Below are 18,403 nucleotides of genomic sequence, written 5' to 3' on the forward strand. Positions count from 1 at the left end.
TGAGGCAATCAGGAGTTGGACCGCACTGTGTTTTCTGTTCTCATCCTCTGACAAGGGAACCTTTAGGGTGACAGCCTTCTTCAGCCATCTTGTCCATACAAACACAGATAGAGTCCCTCATGCTTACATGCACTGTCATACAGTAGTCTAGTATCATTTCTTGGTATTGACTCTAGCCAAACTGCAATTGTATTATGTAAGATCTGGATTGGATTTTGTGTGATGTAAGGAGACACCACAGTGCATACACAGACATTTGGATGTATATAGACAATTATCTTTCTCATAGTAGACAGTGGCTTTGTAATTAGTGACTTACATTGTAGAAGAAGACATATTTGCTAATGGTTCATTTAAAGGAACTTCCAGTGTTTTAAACTCATTTGTCGTTTGAGTGCTTATCTGGAATAGCTCTCAAGGATTTGTACTGTCTTCATTCTCCTCCCTGTCCCTCCAGCACTACTTAGAGCCTCCAGCGAAACTGAAGGAAGCTCTAGAGAGATATGGACTTAAGACTGAAGACTTCTTTGTCCTGAAGCACGGAGAGTCAAGATATTTGAATACTGATGACAAAGCTTTTGAAGAGACATGAAATGGGACTCTCAGGAAAACAAATGAGAAGACTAAGAACTCGCAAATATTACACCATTTTTCACGTGGAAACAAGTTCCACAAGTGTGTGTTTTGTTTTGCATCCTAACTTGCCAACTGCCAAGACTCACAGAAACTGTGAGAGTCCAGGGAGGTCATTCAAGGAACTGTCCGACGTAGACTTAAAGAAATACCAATGACACAAACATTGCAATATATTATTTTTTAGCAAAACACTACATTTTAGTGGTAGTAGAATTTCTAAGGTTGTGAAAAATGACATTAAAGTTTCCTTTCTTTTTCTGTGATTCAGGGCTTTCTCAAGAAGAGTGGAGCTTCCCTACCTACCTAGACTGTTCAGACATACTCCCCTTTCTTATATTCATACGATAAAATGATAATCGTGACTTCCACATGCTGAATGAGTGCTTCAGATTTCACTGTCACAGGATGAGCTTCTGGCCTTGGTGACACACGTCTACAATCCCAGCACTCCAGGGGATGAGGCAGATAGGTCACAAGTTCAAGGCCAGCCAGAGCTACCAGGAAGACCCTGTCTCAGGAGGAAACATTAGCTTCCGTGCCAAGTATTAAGTGATTTATTTTGTTCAGCATAAGAATGTAGGTGTTTGGGCTAAGTGATCATTTTACAGTGGAAAGAAGCTCCTTGCATCGGGTGCTCACATTCCTGTGCACCCATGAGCATCTCCAGGCAGCACCTATCCAGCTGCGCCCCAGGTCAAAGCTGATGGTCAAAGGGAACAGTGTAGGTCTGAGATGTGGGGGAGTTTAAATTTCAAAGTCAGACACTCTGCTAGGCACACTGGAACCACAGCTAAGTGTTTCACACATCCTAAATGTGAATACATCATGCACTTGGAATTAAATTTTATTTTCTTCATTTCCATTTTATACACACACACACACACAACACACACACACACATATATACTTTTTTCCTGTTCTCTGAGCTCTAACCCCAAATATAACAATAAGATTTATAAGTATGTTTTACATGACTTGGGCGTGTTATATATTTTTATATTAAATGACCTATAAGCACAACTGTACCTTTTAGTAAGCCACTGTGAGATAACAGTAGATTTTCAAGCTTCTGGGTGTCTGCTGACCAGAGTCTTTGGCCAGTGTGCCTCTGCATCCACAGTGTGTTGTGAACAGTCAGGAAGCGGGCTGCCCACGTGTTAGTGAGGACAAGTCCTGCTTCTGACTCAGACCAGTGAAATCAACTTTCTTGGTACAAACACTGTAGGTTTCCTCTCTATATAAAGTATTATATAGGGAGTACTAAATACTTTGATGTATTTGCATGGGTATATGCACGCTACACCTTGGCCTCTCTCATCGGAATTTCATTACCCCGAAACAAGTGACTTGTATTCAGACCCGACCTCACCACGTAGGGCAAGAGGACAATGTTAACCTACCTCCAGAGGGGAGGATAATAGACTGCACTTTAGAAATCTACAGAGAAAACTGTCTAATACAGACAGGCATGGTAGAAAGAGCCATAGCAATGTTTTTGGTAATGCTTTGATCTCATTGCAACCACCAACTGGAGACTAACTTTAGTGAATAGTAGCCAATATAAATAAATGATCATCAGAGTTTAGTATTTTTATATGAAATGTTTTTATCAGTCCAGGGGAAATGTGCACTGTAATACCGTGTGTATTGTGAACGTGCCTTGGAGGCACTAAAGCACAAGATTCTATTTAGAATCAGCTCAGTAGCAATCTCCTCACTGCAACTGGATTGAATGGGACAGTAGGCTGTGGTCCCAGCCTTGGGGGACAGTACTCCACCTGGACAGTAGGCTGTGGTCCCAGCCTCGGGGGACAGTGCTCCACCTGGACAGTAGGCTGTGGTCCCAGCCTCGAGGGACAGTACTCCACCTGGACAGTAGGCTGTGGTCCCAGCCTCGGACAGTGCTCCACCTGGACAGTAGGCTGTGATCCCCAGCCTCAGGGGACAGTGCTCCACCTGGACAGTAGGCTGTGGTCCTAGCCTCGGGGACAGTGCTCCACCTGGACAGTAGGCTGTGATCCCCAGCCTCGGGGGACAGTGCTCCACCTGGAGAGTAGGCTGTGATCCCCAGCCTCGGGGGACAGTGCTCCACCTGGACAGTAGGCTGTGGTCCCAGCCTCGGGGGACAGTGCTCCACTAGCACCCTTACAGTCACTTAGTCATACTGAAAATTCTTACTCCCAAAGCAACTGATAAACTTAAGTCTTTCCCCACGAATGGCCTTGACATCGCTGTCCGTGTCCAGTCTGTCTGAGGCTGCGTTCTAAAGTCCCCTGAACTGGGCCTGCCTCCTTTTCCAGGCTTCCTCTGCTTACCTGAGTCCCATGCATTGTGAAGTACATCAAAACACCCCTATTTTCATTTTATTTTTCTAATCTGCATTTCAAAGGATGAATGTGTAAAGTGAAAATAAATTTTGAAAATCCATTCTCTTTTGCCAGTCTAATATACATTGTGAATACTATCTCTAATCTATCACAAGATCAGTTTCATAGTCCTTGATGAGTATCATCACTGAGGGTGGGTCCTTCGCAGGTACGTTATGACCCACAGAAGAGAAAGCTACCGGCATGCTTCACCGTACTTCCTGGGTACCTGTGGAAACCTGCTCTACCCCGACACTCCAGGACCAGCCAGCTGCCGGCAAGTACGGCGCGTCAGACTGACAGAGAAGGGTGGCGAGGAGCTTCCAGACCCCTCATTGTGAAAGCCTCTGCACAACCTTCTGACGTCCATTTTCTCTCTCTCTCTCTCTCTCTCTCTCTCTCTCTCTCTCTCTCTCTCTCTCTCTCTCTCTCTCTCTCTCTCACACACACACACACACACACAGTGGAGCTTCAGCCTGCACACTCAGTGCCAAGCACAAGGGCACAATGGACCCATATACGGAAGAACCTGGCTGAACTCAAAGACATCAAACTTACACCTCCTGGGATATTAACTATCTGAAAAGACAGCTGACAATGTTTATAGGGCTCAGAGAAATGGCTCAGTGGCTAGAAGCACCTGGGTTCAGTTCCCAGCACCCATATGGTAGCTTACAACCATCTACTACAGTTCCAATGCCTTCTGACCTTCTGCCCATACATACATGCAGGCAAAACACTCACAAATAAGTTTGAAAAAATTTAGAAAAGTTATATATTATAAGTTTAGTCAAGTAAAGAAATTTTGTACATCTTTGCATTTTTCTTTTTATTAAAAATTATATAATTTAGGCTCAGTAAAAAATTCAAACAATAGAAATGGGCACACACAGAAAAATCCAATGTGCCCACCGCCCAGTCCCAAGTTTTACGCATCATTCTAGAAATGTTCTATGTATAAATGCATTTCTCATTGTTAAAAAACACAGGACCACAGTACATTGTTTTACAACAGCTTTTAAAAACATCATTTCAGGGTGTATTTCTATTGACTCCAGTCAGACTCTCCCAGGCCCATCTTGGTTGAGCCAGCTGCCTGGAGGTGGAAACCTGGATTGCTCTCCAGCAGCTGACACATCCTTACTGGGGTGAGTGCTAAGAACCTGCTCCCTGGAGAAGGAAATACAGTTTGACCCGAAGGGAGGGGAAGCTCTGATGATGAGGGCCTGCGAGCGGTATGGTGGAGGGGGCAGGTGGAGGAGCCTGGGGATCACTGAGGCACAGAGCCCGCTGTGGCAGTTCTGGTCCTCAGGCTGCCTCGCGAGCAACTGCCAATCACTCCCAGGAGCCAGGACTGTACACAGAAAGGTCACTGATTTGATGTGGAGGAGCCATCAAATATCCCAGTAAATATCTCTAGTTCAATCTCATATTCACTTGATAACAGTAAAATTACCCAAAATAAACCTGAAGAGCAAATTAATCCATGAACCCAACTAAACCTCTGCCCCAGAAGTGACTCTCATCCTGACTGTTCCCAACTTAAGTATTTGTAGATGTCACCTGTAGATCCTACCCAATCCCCAAACTACCCCAAAATCCAAAATTTTGCCAGGTTGTAGTTGTGCACGCCTTTAGTCCCAGCACTCGGGAAGCAGAGGCAGGAGATCTCTGTGGATTCGAGGCCAGCCTGGTCTATGAGATCCAAGAGAGTCACGGCTACACAGAGAAAGCCTGTCTCCAAAAAAAAAAAAAAAAAAAAACCCAACAATTTCAAATCTGAAAGTCATGTTGGATTACAGCTGTTCACCCTGAACTGTGTTATAAACAAAAGGCGACTTCTATTGTTTAACCCCATCAGCTGCAACCATCCTTTTAAAGGTAGAAAATAAATCTCTGCGTGCTGACTTAAGACTGCACTACTCATAGAAAAAGTAGGAGCAGCTGGGCGGTGGTGGCGCACACCTTTAACATCCCAGCCCTCAGGGAGGCAGAGGCAGGTGGATCTCTTTGAGTTCGAGGCCAGCCTGGTCTACAGAGGGAGTTCAGGGAGTTCCAGGACAGTCAGGGCTGTTACACAGAGAAACCCTGTCTTGAAAAACAAAACACACACAGAGAGAGACAGACAGGGAGAGAAAGAAACAGTAGGAGCAACCAGTCAGAATTTCGGCAGTATTGCCAAAGCCTTCTCTTTCACATCCGCATCGTGGTGATGAGCTAAGGCCCTCATCTTCTGGGCACAGTCTTCTCCATACAGCAGGGAAAACAATGACCCTTTGGCGAAGGGTGGCTGAGCAGCCGAGCAGCCTTCCACCCTGAGGCAGTTGTTTAGGTTCTGAAACAGTGTGAGAGCCCGGAGAAGAATCTCACTTGTTATTCGGCCATCATACAGGGAAAGAAAGGAAGCATCCACCTGAAAGAGGAAACACTCAGTGTCATTTTGTATTGTAAAATAGCACTGACTAGTTTCCATTTAGAAGTCTGATCTGGGGCAGGCAGCCCCAGCTGCTAACTCACTAACACCCGTGCAGGTTCTAGCCCCATGTCACACATGAAATGAGGTTGTGCTTGTTAGATAAAAGGTAGGCTTTCTTTGGAACCCCTGAGAGCAGACATTTGAAAAACCAGCCATTGTAGGATCCATGCAGTTTCTGTAAGCACTCATCAGTGCAACCAATATCACCACCCACACAGTCCGGGACCAGGGCTGAGTGGACAGCCCTGTTTTTGCAGTGACTGCTTGTTGGTTACAGGTGTGAGTTCCATGAGGACGAGCACTGTGTACTTGCTGATCTGGGCCTCTGCCTAGCATGGAGCACACTCGGGTGGGCGGCTCGACACCGTTGTCTCAGCAAATGCTGAGACAGATGTACGCAAACCAGACCAAATTTACAGACACAAGGATACTGTGGACTGCAAATGGAGCAGCGATGGACAAGTCAGTGTTGATGCAGAGGGTTTTTAAAGATAGTTTTAAAAAGTAAAATATGTTTGTTTCAGTAAACACAAAATAATATACACGAGGAACGGTAAACGGTGAGTGTTTCTGGGCAGACCTTCCTAGCTCCGTCTGTCCAGTCTGTGTGTATGTGCGTGCACAAACAGGGCAGGCGATCTACTCACCTGGGCACTCAGCAGCCCCTCTGTCATAGCTGGGTTCTCAGACAAATTCAAAAGCAGCTTCAACACCTGGACCTGCCGGCGAGAAGGCTGGGTTTACTGGATAAGCAAGCACAACCCTCTTCCTAGGGTGCTGTCTTCTAACTCCCCGACACCCACAAACTCCCATCTGCACCTCCAAGCCTGGCTGCAACTCTTTCTGTGAAATCGCCACTCGACTCCTCCGACCCTTGGCACCACTTTGAGAGCAGCTACCTCACTCCTGTCTCAGCTGCTGGGGAGGCAGGAAGAGCTCAGCAAATGTCTCCCAATACCGTAAGTCTGGTATGTGTTCCATCACCTCCTTTCCTTCCAAGTCTGTGCTTGTGTGCACACATGTTCACATGTGTGTGCATGAGGAGGCCAGAGGCAGAGGTCAGTGGTGTCTGTGATTGCACTTCACCTCAGACATTGAGACCGGGTCCTCACCTGAACCCAGAACTCTTGGAGGTTATCTTTTTAAATTTTGAAAAATACTTTATGATCATTTAATTAGGAAGCAATATGAAAGTGGTCTAAATGCTAATTAAAATGCTAGCATTCTTATTACGTATTTTTGAAAAGTCAGAAATTAAATAGAATGTTTTAAAAATCCTTAGACTTGTTTTATGTGCATAAATAGTTGACTATATGTATACATAACATGTGTGTGCAGTACCTGCAGAGCTCAGAAGGGGGCAACGGAGCTCTGGAGTTAGCAATGGTTATGTGGGTGCTTGGTCCTGAGACCTCAGCAAGAGCAACATATGCTCCTAAGTGCTGAGCCATCTCTCCAGCCTCAGAATGTCTCTTTGAAAAACACGAATCCACACTTTCTACAAGGCCATTGAAATTAAAGGGAGGAGGAGGAGGGCACTAAAACCAGGAATGAACAAATCTACTTTCACCAGATCCAGGAAGGAACCTAGATGTGCTTTTTCTAACTTGTTAGACAGGCAGCACACGCTGACTTTGGAACTCTGGGGAGAGGGTGCTGGGATCCAACCTGGGTCTCCTGCGCTGGGCAAGCAGGGAAACAAAGAAAAAGGAAGTTTCCACATGCGCTGTATGCCTACAATTCCTGTGATCACATGTGGATGTGTTTATAAGGAGAAGGTGATGAACTTTGCTCAACCTCAGTTTTACCATGTGGGTATGAGGTGTGTGTCTTTAGTTCTAGTGTCGGGAGGCAGAGGCAGGTGGATCCACAGAGCAGGTTCCAGGACAGTAAGAGAAACCCTGTCTCTGAAAACAAACCTTCCCACCCCCCAAATTAAAAATTTGCAAAATTAATGCAAAATCACAATCAAATGTCAAACTGCAGAAGAGAACAAGGTGAAATCAGAAGTCTATGCCCCTGGCCCTCCTGCCCCAAAGTGGGGATCACTGCCTGCTGAGAAGCAAGAGTGACCTCTGCCCCTGTAGTGCACTCCCTGTGAGCTACCACAGGATCAGGCCTGAGGACAGCACCAGGCTGTAAGTCAGTGCAGCTGCATCAGGGGAACAGGAACAGAAGCTGCGCAACAGATCGCTGTGAGCATGAGAGGAACCGTGCTGCCCTCTACAGGTTAAACACATGCATGGACGACAGTTTCAAGTTCTGCTCTTTTCCTTTCTTGCCCCTACACCACCTTGTGGTTATCCAGGACTTTAGGTTGTTGGCTCTCTGGTCAGTACAGACAGCACTTTACAGTATTGTCTTTGCTGTGAGTCAGGGTGCAAGCACAGATCACGGAGCACAGTGAGAATTCCACTACAAACTAAACAGACCTGTAAAAGTCCCTCTGCTGGACACCTACCGAGGAAACATTCATGACGGACACATAGAAATGGGCAACTACGCGAAGACGCGTTTTCCAGCTAGAACTTCACGCTCATACTCAGCTTTTTTTTAAAAAATATTTATTTATTTATTATGTATACAATATTCTGTCTGTGTGTATGCCTGAAGGCCAGAAGAGGGCACCAGACCTCTTTACAAATGGTTGTGAGCCACCATGTGGTTGCTGGGAATTGAACTCAGGACCTTTGGAAGAGCAGGCAATGCTCTTAACCACTAAGCCATCTCTCCAGCCCCTCATACTCAGCTTTTATGGAGAAACAATGCCACGATGACCAGGTTCCCATCAAAACTTTAATTTTCTATCCTAGAAAAATTCTTGGCAATGCAATGGAAAAAAATACACACACACACACACACACACACAAAAAAAAAAAAACCCCAACCAACCACCCCCCAAAACAAAACAAAACAAAAAACCCAGTGTGAGTCATCTCTCACAAAGCGGTAAATTTTACTGGCCAGATCTGAGACAGATATACACAGGTCAGAGCTTGGCTCTGAACTAAGAGTTCCTCCTGGGTTCCGGGTAAAGAAGCCGCAGAGACAGTCAAGGGAGAGGTTTTCTCATGTAGCAGTCACAGCACAGAGGGAAGGCGCTTTCCTGGGCTGGAGACAGGCTGGGGCTGCAGCAGTACTGCCAAGTGTTTAATTCTGAACGCCTGTGCGTGTCTGGGACCACCCACGTATAACACCTCAGAAACCCTGGGCCACAGTGCGGCTCTTCTGTAATTATACCCTGGTAACCCCAAATTGACGTCAGATACTTATCTGGGTTTGGAAAGGAGTAGGATGCTTTATGCACTGCTTACTGGACCATTCTAGTAGCAGCATGGAAGACGGTGGTGCTGGGGGTGATGGATACCATGAACGGTGGGGGCCACCTCAGGAGGTTAATCTGTTGCTTAGAGATCGGTCCTGTGATATTTTGGTGAAGATTGTGGCTTGTCTGAACAGTTTGCCTGAGGCTAAAGTGAAGAATTTTGAATTAATTCCATAGGTAGAGGAACTCTCAAAACAGCCGAGTACAGACCCTGTTGTGTGGTTATGAAGATTTATAATGAAAAGGAGCAAATGAAAACACAAAACGTGCAGACTGAGAAAAGGGGCATCAGGAAGTGGAATGGAGCTGGATCCTGTGTTCAAGGAGATAAACAGATTAAAAAAAACGGGATAAAGGGAGCGGTGACCTCAGGGCAGGATCCCACCCAGTTAAGTTTTCAGCTCTGAAAAGGAACTGAAGAAGCCTAGAGCCAGGTGTGGTGGCGCTGACCTTCAATGCCAGCACTGAGGAGGCAGAGGCTGGCGGATCTCTGAGTTTGATGTCAGCCTGGTCTACAGAGCAAGTTTCACGACAGCCAAGCTTAGGCAGTGAAGGACAGAAAGCTGGTGAAGATGTACTGAACAAGGGGCCATGTTCAGCCCCCGTGAGCAGCAGAACTCGGCAGCTTGGGCCACATGGTTTTGGGGTTAATAGAAGGGCCGTGTTATTTGCCCCTGAAACTAAGGAAAGCCACGGAGGCCAGGCGAGTGTCAGGGGTCCCTGAACAGAGGCCAAGCGAGGCCACCGCGTGAAACTGTAAGGTTGAAGTCCTGGAGCCCCCAAGATGCTGGAGATGCCACAGTTCTGGGATACCCGCCAAGGAGAGCTGGAACCAGGGAGTGGAGCCAGAGTCAGAGAGGGAAGTGCACCGCAGTCAACACAGCTGAGCAGAGTTAGAGACCGTCAGACATGGAGACGCAGAGTATGACTGCGTTTTCAGTCTGACTTTCCTCACTATGCTCCCTTCTCTGTGTTTAGGGATGGTAATATATATCCTGTGCCATTATATGTTGGAAGTGTGTGATCTGTCTTTTGATTTTGATTTTATAAGGAATCACAGTTAAGAGACTTCACGAATCCCAGAAGAGACTTTCAACTCTGTACTTTTAAACACTGTTGCGACTGTACTAGACAACGAAGACTTTTGAAGTTGGAATAAATACATTTTGCACTATGATCTTAGTAGCTTATGGGAGCCAGGGATTGGAATGTGGTAGTTTGAATATAATTGGCCCCATGATCTCAGAGGGTAGCTCTATTAGGAGGCGTGGCCTTGTTGGAGGAAGTGTGTCATTAAGGGGGTGGGCTCTGGGAGTTTTCCATGCTCAGGATACCGCCCAGTGTGAGTCCACTTCCTGCTGGTTTCTGATCAAGACGTAGCCAGCACCATGTCTGCACGCTCTCCAACATGATGATAGACTGAACCTCTGAACTATAAGAGTATTTTCTTTTTTATAAGAGTTGCAGTGGTCATGGTGCCTCTTCACACCTAAGAAACCCTAAGACAAGGAGTAACAAAAACTATACATAAAAACAGACAATAAAACCCATTACTTTATCACACTGAACCTGATAGAAGAGAAAGTGGGAAGTACCCTACAACACATGAGCACAGGAGATCGCTTCCTATGTATAACCCCAGCAGCACAGACATTAAGGGCAATATTGAATAAATGGGACCTACTGAAACTGAGAAGCTTCTGTAAAGCAAAGGACACTGTCACTAAGACAAAAAGGCAGCCTACTGACTGGGAGAAGATCTTCACCAACCCCGCAACAGACAAAGATCTGATCTCTAAAATATATAAAGAACTCAAGAAACTAGACTTTAAAAAACTAATTAACCCAATTAAAAAATGGGGCACTGAACTGAACAGAGAATTCTCAACAGAAGAAGTTCAAATGGCCAAAAGACACTTAAGGTCATGCTCAACCTCCTTAGTGATCAGGGAAATGCAAATCAAAACAACTTTGAGATATCATCTTACACCTGTCAGAATGGCTAAAATCAAAAACACCAATGATAGCCTTTGCTGGAGAGGTTGTGGAGGAAGGGGCACATTCATCCATTGCTGGTGGGAATGCAAACTTGTGCAACCACTTTGGAAATCAGTGTGGCGGTTTCTCAGGAAATTCGGGATCAATCTACCCCAGGACCCAGCAATACCACCCTTGGGAATATACCCAAGAGATGCCCTATCATATTACAAAAGCATTTGTTCAACTATGTTCATAGCAGCATTATTTGTAATAGCCAGAACTTGGAAACAACCTAGATGTCCTTCAATGGAAGAATGGATAAAAAAAAGTGTGGAATATATACACATTAGAGTACTACTCAGCAGTAAAAAACAATGACTTCTTGAATTTTGCATGCAAATGGATGGAAATAGAAAACACTATCCTGAGTGAGGTGTCCTAGACCCAAAAAGATGAACATGGGATGTACTCACTCATAATTGGTTTCTAGCCATAAATAAAGGACATTGAGTCTATAATTTGTGATCTTAAAGAAGCTAAATAAGAAGGTAAACCCAAAGAAAAACATATAGTTATCCTCCTGGATATGGGAAGTAGACAAGATTGCCGGGCAAAAAATTGGGATCTTGGGGGTGGGGTGGGATAGGGGTAAGGGGAGAGGGGGAGAGAAAAGTGAGAAGGGGAGGGTTGGGGGGAACTTGGGGAATTGGGATGGTTGGGATAAAGGAAGGTTGGATATGGGAGCAGGGAAGCATATATCCTAATTAAGTGAGCCATCTTAGGGTTGGCAAGAGACTTGAACCTAGAGGGGCTCCCAGGTGCCCAGGGGGATGTCCCCAGTTAGTTCCTTGGGCAGCTGAGGATAGGGAACCTGAAATGGCCCTATCCTGTAGCCATACTGATGCATATCTTAAATATCACGTTAGAACCTTCATCTGGTGATGGATGGAGATAGAGACAGAGACCCACATTGGAGCACCAGAATGAGCTCCCAAGGTCCCAATGAGGAGCAGAAGGGGGGAGAACATGAGCAAGGAAGTCAGGACCGCGAGGGGTGCACCCACCAAGGCCAGCTGGACTGTGATTGAAAAAGCATGGGATAAAACCCGACTCTCTGAACATGGCGGACAATGAGAGCTAACGAGAGGCCAAGGACAATGGCACGGGGTTTTGATCCTACTTCCATGTTCTGGCTTTGTGGGAGCCTAGGCAGTTTGTATGCTCACCTTCCTAGACCTGGATGGAGGGGGGAGGACCTTGGACTTTCCACAGTGCAGGGAACCCTGACTGCTCTTCGGACTGGAGAGGGAGGAGAAGAGGAGTGGGGGGAGGGGGAGAGAAGTGGGAGGCGGGGAGGAGGCGGAAATTTTTTTTTTCAATAAAAAAAATCAACAACAACAAAAACCATGATTTTGTACGCTAATTTAAAAAGCTGTTAGCACCGAGGTAAGAGCTGCAGCCTACGTCACTATCACCGAGGTAAGAGCTGCAGCTTACGTCACTATTTCTCAGAGCCTTTTACTCGGTTCCTGTTTCTAGTTAAAGGACGCCATGGGTCCCAGAACAACATGATTTTCCTGATTCTCAGAGGATCAAATGATCACCCAAGACACAGCACAAGAGCTTCACACGATCTGCAATTCTGGGCGAGGAGACAAAAGGTTTCTTGGGTATCTATGAGGAGGTTTTTTCATAAACACTGAGTGGACTACACTTTTTCTTTTGGATACAGAGTTTCTTTATGTGGCCCTGCCTGTTAGAATCTGTTATACAGATCAGGTTGGCCATGAATCCATACAGATCCACCTGCCTCATTCTCGAGAGCTGAGATTAAAGGCACCACTATCTTTTTAGAGGAACCTCACAGGGATGAAATACACAGTCTGGGATCCCAATCTTTCTTCCCCACCCCACCCCCAGAACTCATTATGTAGACTAGGCAGCACTCCCAGAGCTCCGCCTGCCTCAGCACCCCAGAGTGTTGGGATTAGAAGTGTCTCCTGAGCTTGGCACAGCGGCTCTCTGGCCAGCTGCGCTCCCTACCTTGGTGCTTCCGTTCCCCGTAAGCAGCAGGTGGAGCAGGCCGGTGATGTAGCTGCTGAGCAGATGCTGATAGTCGTTGGTGACAGTCATGTTCGTGAGCAGCCTCAGGCCGGCCAGCTGCACAGCAGAGTTCAGAGGATCCGCAAAGACATCCTCGCAGACTCGCTGGACATACACCTGCAGGCAGGGGAGAGAGACTGAGCACCTCGGGCTCTCCAGGACCTGAATGCTGCTTTTCTGCAGGGCAGAGCAGAGCTCAGGAACTGGATCTTCAGAACAAGGGACATTTATGTCAGGCCCTCCGACTCTGGTGACCATATTAGCTAAGCTGCCTTTGTTAATGACCTGGCGCTGTGCTGAGAATCAAAGCAAGCAGAGCAAAACTAACTTCAGCTCCAGACTGCTCTTATTTCTGGAGATGCAGGTATGTGAGTTTCTATACTATTCACCACTGCAAAAAGCCATGAAGCACTGGCAGTATTCAATATCATGCATGAGTTTCCAGATGGGAAAAATTATCACTAAATCTGAATGCCGTCAAAATTGTAAGAAAATGTCTGGGGCTGGAGAGATGGCTCAGTGGTTAAGAGCATTGCCTGCTCTTCCAAAGGTCCTGAGTTCAATTCCCAGCAACCACATGGTGGCTCACAACCATCTGTAATGGGGTCTGGTGCCCTCTTCTGGCCTTCAGGCATACACACAGACAGAATATTGTATACATAATAAATAAATAAATATTTTAAAAAAACGTCTGATTTAAGCTCTAAGAAGCGATCAACTGACCGCCCAACACGCCTGTACTAACGTTTCTGAGACTCCAAATGTGTCCCCAGAAGTCACATTTTCAAGTCCTACATTACACGTGTAAGTCAACTTTCTCCATCCTCTAAGTATCGGCTTCTGCAGCTGATGGTGAGGGTAGGCGGGACGGACAGGCGCACTGGAGGTCTGAGCTGAGAGTCACTCGCATTGGCGGCTCATCTTTGTCTTTTACCCACTTTTCTGTGGATCTGACTTTGGAAGGACTTTCTTACTCCCAAAGTTCTATCCATTATGTCTTCCTCTGCACCACAGGACAGTTTAAAACCATCGAGTTGCAGCCACCGGTTTCTGAGTTTACTGAGTCTGCTGGTCTGTGTTCCTGGATTCTGGCTGTGTTCTTCCTGCATCCCTGAGGTAAAATGGAACCTGACTACAAAGCTTAGGGGACAGCTCTGCTTTAGGTTCTCTCTTTAAAGGGAGTTGTTGGCTGTAACGTTATAAAGCACACCCTACCCTGAGTTTTAATCCTCACATTTAATTACTTCTTTTTTTTTTAAATGTTTTTCCAGACAGGGTTTCTCTGTAGCTTTGGAACCTGTACTGGAATTAGCTCTTGTAGAGCAGGCTAGACTCGAACTCAGAGATCCACCTGCCTCAGTCTCCCGAGTGCTGCTGGGATTAAAGGCGTGTGCCACCACCTGCTAATTACTTCCTCTTTTGTGTAGACAACTGGCTGCATTTTTATTTCAGACAACTTACCTTTATCTTGACTTGATTCTCAACATTCACACTCAGGTTATTTAGTGCATTTAATGCTTTCTCCTTGATACTCTGGTTCGGAGAGTTGATTTTGTTTGCAACGATTGGGATACCACCCAACTCACGAATAATGGCCTAAGAGAGAGGAAAATAAAATGGACCATAACTTCAATATGCAACCTTTTGCTGAACTTCATGCACACAGAAATGCAACTAAAATGAATCACTTTAGAGAAATATTATTTGTATATTCATATACAAATCTTCCTGTTCAGAAACTGTCTTTATGTGAGTGTGTGCGTGTGCAGAGGCCATTCCTCAAAATGTCATTCACTTTTTTTTTTGGGAGACATTTCTTTCATTGGCTGGGACTCAACAAGTGTGGAAATGCAATATTCTGAAATATCTCTTATATTCCAAGATTGGAATTTTTGCTGGGCCTCATAGCCAAAGTTAATAAACCTTAAAGTCACTTAAGTCTGCTAGCCTACTGTGTACTTAAACTGTTTGTTTTACCTGCCTTTAAGAGAATAATGTAACTACCAAACTTGCCTTGGATTTCCCATAGAATAGTTTGTTAGTTTTACAGCCTAAACTAACACACAGCTACAATCTTAAGTTATATACATTCCTGCCCCTAAACCAGGATAATGCATGTGTATCCCTTGCTGAAAGCAGTAAACACAGAAGTCAAAAGTAACTATGGATATTGGTTGAGAAACAATGTTTATTATCTGGGTCTTTGGGGATCGGTTGAGGCCAGTGATGTGGGATGCCCCTCTGTATGCTGTGAATATCATTGGTGTGGCCTTTCTGGGACCTGGAGAAAAATGGCGAGCTCCATGGATCCCTATCACTGCTTCCCCAGTGCCAGGATTACAAGTGTGTGGAACCATGCCTGGTTTTCCATGTGGCCAGTGCACTTTATCTATCTCCCTTTATTCTAACTGACACACACTATATTTGTATATTGATACATGTATAGGTTGCACAATCACCTTAAATGCATATATATTTCCTCAAATAAATGTGTATCACCTTTTTTTTTTTTTTTCTGTCTTACAAACTTTATTAGTGCTGGGGAGTGGAGGACAGGCAGCTTCGGTCTCTCCGTACATTACTGCTTGCCGTTGCCATTGATGGGACGGTTCACATGGTCAGGGGAGGACAGGAAGGCCTTGATCTTGGGCCGGGCACTGAGGCGTGCCACATAGGCACTGAGCAGGGGGAAGTTGTCCAGGCAGCCAGGGGCCAGGACCTGGTGGATCAGCAGCAGATCTAGCAAGTTGTAATCAGCGAAGGAGATCTGGTCACCCACGATGAAGGCTTTGCCTCCTCGGTTCTGGGACAGCAGGGTCTCGAAAGGTTTTAGGTGTCCAGGCAGGGCCTTCACATAGTCATCCTTCCCTTCCTCATATTTGGTGTAGATGAGGGTGATGTATTTCAGGCGAAGGTCTTCCACCCCGTCATTCACCATATCCACCAGGGCAGCCTCCTTCTGATCTTTTCCATAAAGCCCAAGGGATCGGCCCAGGTGCCTCAAGATGGCATTAGATTGGTACAGGGTAAGGTCTCCATCCTGAAACTTGGGGAGCTGCCCATACAGACAGGTGGACTTGAGCAAGCCTTTCATCCAAGTATCTATGAACACCACCTCCTCCTTCCAGCTCTGGTCCTGATCAGCCAGTAGTATGCGCAGGGCCTCACAGCGCCCTCGAACTGGGAAGTAGACAATGGGGTACGGCGGCATGGCTGCTGCGTAGACGGAGGCACGAATTCCGAGCTGCGTAGACGGTAACAGATCTTGGGTGTGGAAGCCAGCCTGTGTATCACTTTTTAATGGCAAAAGACTCAAAATTCTTTTTTTAACTCAAAATAAATCTGTATTGATGGCAATGTTAACAAAAGCATTATTGAAAAAAACCCCCAAAATTGTTTTTACTTGTTCTCTGAGGGGAAAGGGAGAAAGCATCACCTACATCAGACCACTCTAGCAAGGTTGGTTATCCAATGAAAACACATACTTAAATGTAAGGTGCTTTTACTATTTTATGCAAACTCTGCGTTATGTTGACCAGGAACTATTACGATGCTATTACCCAGCTCTTACAGTGATGCTGGCATCTAGCTTCTCAGAGATTACTCCCTGAGTCAATATTTGGCTGTGATTTCACAAAGCAAAGAAAGCCAACGCTGTTGTGTGCGTAAGTGAGGATACAGATACACCGAGAGTTAAACACCCAGAACCACAACTACCGCTGTGGGAAAGAGGAGACTTACTTGATTGGTTGAGAAGGCTGCATTATTGCCCAGGGTGACCAAGGCTTTCTCAACAATGATAGGATCATCGGTTGACTCCAGCAGGTATAGGAGTTTCTCAAGTTGTTCAGCATTTAGGACCTCATCATAGGAACTGTCGGTTAAGTCTTCTGCATAAGAAGAAAGCCACTTGAAGGTCATTAAAAGTCATCAATGAGGTGTTCGCTTTTTAAGGGCAACTTAATTTGCATATGCCCACACAGAGGTGAGAATTCTGTCTTTAGAATGGCATTAGCAGATTACATGTAATGGTGCCGGTAAAATGTTTTAATAGTTACTTAGTAAAAAAATTACATTTCGGGGCTGGAGAGATGGCTCAGGGATTAAGAGCATTCCCGGCAACCACATGGTGGCTCACAACCATCTGTAATGAGGTCTGGTGCCTTTTTCTGGCCTGCAGGCATACATGCAGACAGATTATTGTATACGTAATAAATAAATAATTTAAAAAATACATTTCTCTACCTCTGAGGAAGGCAGGTTTTTTTGGTCGGCAGATTTTATTTCAAATTGTTTTCCGGACCTAAAAGACCCCTTTAGAATGCGTAGCAAATTGTTGGACAATGTCCTAATCACCATAGGATTGAACCTACAAGTCCGAGTTGCAGGATGCTGAGGATGGCTTCAAGGTTCCTCCCCAGGGCAGGTGCCAGCAGAATTGCACCACAGGGATCCCTTTTTCCCAGGGCTACACGCTAAGTTTCAGCCTAGGCCTGAGGCCCCGCAGTAACATACTCGCAGCCAGGGACATCTCTTTGGTAACACAAAGGCCCAGTACAAATTTTAAAGTAATAGGCACCCTACATGGCTTGGAGAAACCTTAGTTCTCTCCTGTGAAGCCGGAGGAAACAACAGAAAACTTGGGGCAACGTTTTCAGTCCTTATTTTAAACAAAGAAGTGGGGGCAGGGAAGCGGCTCCGGACCCACGCAAGGCAACCTCCAGCCTTCCTCCACGTCTTCCCATGCGACACAGGGACCCGTGAGCGCCCAGGGCACCCCCGGCCCACGCAGCTCGGAGTGGCCATGCAGCCCCGAACCTGTGGCCCACCTTTCGCCTCACCTGCGGACCGCGAGGGGCGCAGGCGGCGGCGTCCTCGCCGCGGGCCCCGAGTCAGCCAGTAGATGCAGTAGCAGGCGCCGGCGCCCAGCACCAGCCCCGCCGCCACCCAGCCCGCGTCCCGTGCGCCGCCCATGTTGCTGCAGCGGCCGAGCTGCGGGGAACCGGGATGCCGGGACCAACTCGGGTCTGGAGAGAGGAAACGGGAATGAGGCTCCGCCTCCCGGAAGTTGCTCTGCTAAACTCGGAAGCCCACCCACCCGGCGCCGCAGAGCCTAGCACCGGGAGGGCGGGATGCACAGAGCCGCGGCCGCAGCTGCAGTTCCTTCCCGTTACCCGGACCGCTACGCGCGAGGCTCGCCTCTAGCCCCGCCCCTTCTCACTCTGCCCCCGCCCAGCTATAACTCGCCTCTCCCCTCTTCGCCCCTCCCCTTCTCACTCTGCCCCGCCCCCTCCGCGGTCGCAGCTGCAGCTCCTTCCTGCACCCAGACCGCCCCGAGCGAAGCTCGCTTGTAGCCCCGCCCAGCTACGCCTCGTCCCGCCCCGCTCCTTCGCCCTCTGCCCCGCCCAGCGACGCCACGCCCCTTCCCTTCCCCGTCGCGCCCCTCCCCTTTTGCCCCGCCCCTTCGCACTCTGCCCCGCCCCCTCCCCGCGGGTCTCTTTTTCCCGTCTCCTGATT

The 18,403-nt window shown here is 46.9% G+C and overlaps 2 protein-coding genes across 4 annotated transcripts in view; one reads left to right on the forward strand and one right to left on the reverse strand.

Moving 5' to 3' along the window:
- The window catches only part of Napepld (N-acyl phosphatidylethanolamine phospholipase D), a 35,863-nt gene extending 33,639 nt beyond the window's left edge, over nucleotides 1–2,224 (forward strand). For both annotated transcript variants that reach the window (XM_057758831.1, XM_057758832.1), the window contains exon 5: nucleotides 458–2,224. In XM_057758831.1, the coding sequence (XP_057614814.1) occupies nucleotides 458–592 (135 nt within the window). In that variant the 3' untranslated portion in view covers nucleotides 593–2,224. The remainder of the gene's footprint in view (nucleotides 1–457) is intronic.
- A 1,599-nt stretch (nucleotides 2,225–3,823) lies between these two features.
- Armc10 (armadillo repeat containing 10) lies at nucleotides 3,824–18,054 on the reverse strand. Of its 2 annotated transcripts, XM_057758738.1 has the most exons (6): nucleotides 17,728–18,054; nucleotides 16,628–16,776; nucleotides 14,348–14,482; nucleotides 12,827–13,003; nucleotides 6,126–6,197; nucleotides 3,824–5,415 (listed from the first exon to the last, which is right to left on the reverse strand). In XM_057758738.1, exons 1-6 carry the CDS (start codon nucleotides 17,858–17,860, stop codon nucleotides 5,161–5,163), a joined length of 921 nt encoding a protein of 306 aa, XP_057614721.1. In that variant the 5' UTR covers nucleotides 17,861–18,054; the 3' UTR covers nucleotides 3,824–5,160. The 2 variants fall into 2 exon arrangements, with proteins under 2 accessions (XP_057614721.1, XP_057614720.1); XM_057758737.1 differs by lacking the exons at nucleotides 3,824–5,415; nucleotides 6,126–6,197; nucleotides 12,827–13,003; nucleotides 14,348–14,482 and adding an exon at nucleotides 15,438–16,130 and having other exon boundaries at nucleotides 17,728–18,049.
- Between the last annotated feature and the right edge of the window lie 349 nt (nucleotides 18,055–18,403).

This window comes from Chionomys nivalis, chromosome 26 (genome assembly GCF_950005125.1).
Source record: "Chionomys nivalis chromosome 26, mChiNiv1.1, whole genome shotgun sequence".
Taxonomy (NCBI): domain Eukaryota; kingdom Metazoa; phylum Chordata; class Mammalia; order Rodentia; family Cricetidae; genus Chionomys; species Chionomys nivalis.

Coding starts and splice junctions, on each gene's coding strand:
- Armc10 (XM_057758737.1), bottom strand. CDS start 17,860: ATGGGCGGCGCACGGGACGCGGGCTGGGTGGCGGCGGGGCTGGTGCTG. Junction 16,777..17,727: donor GCGCCCCTCGCGGTCCGCAG/GTGAGGCGAAAG, acceptor CTTCTTATGCAG/AAGACTTAACCGACAGTTCC. Junction 16,131..16,627: donor CAGCCTTCTCAACCAATCAA/GTAAGTCTCCTC, acceptor CCGTCTACGCAG/CTCGGAATTCGTGCCTCCGT.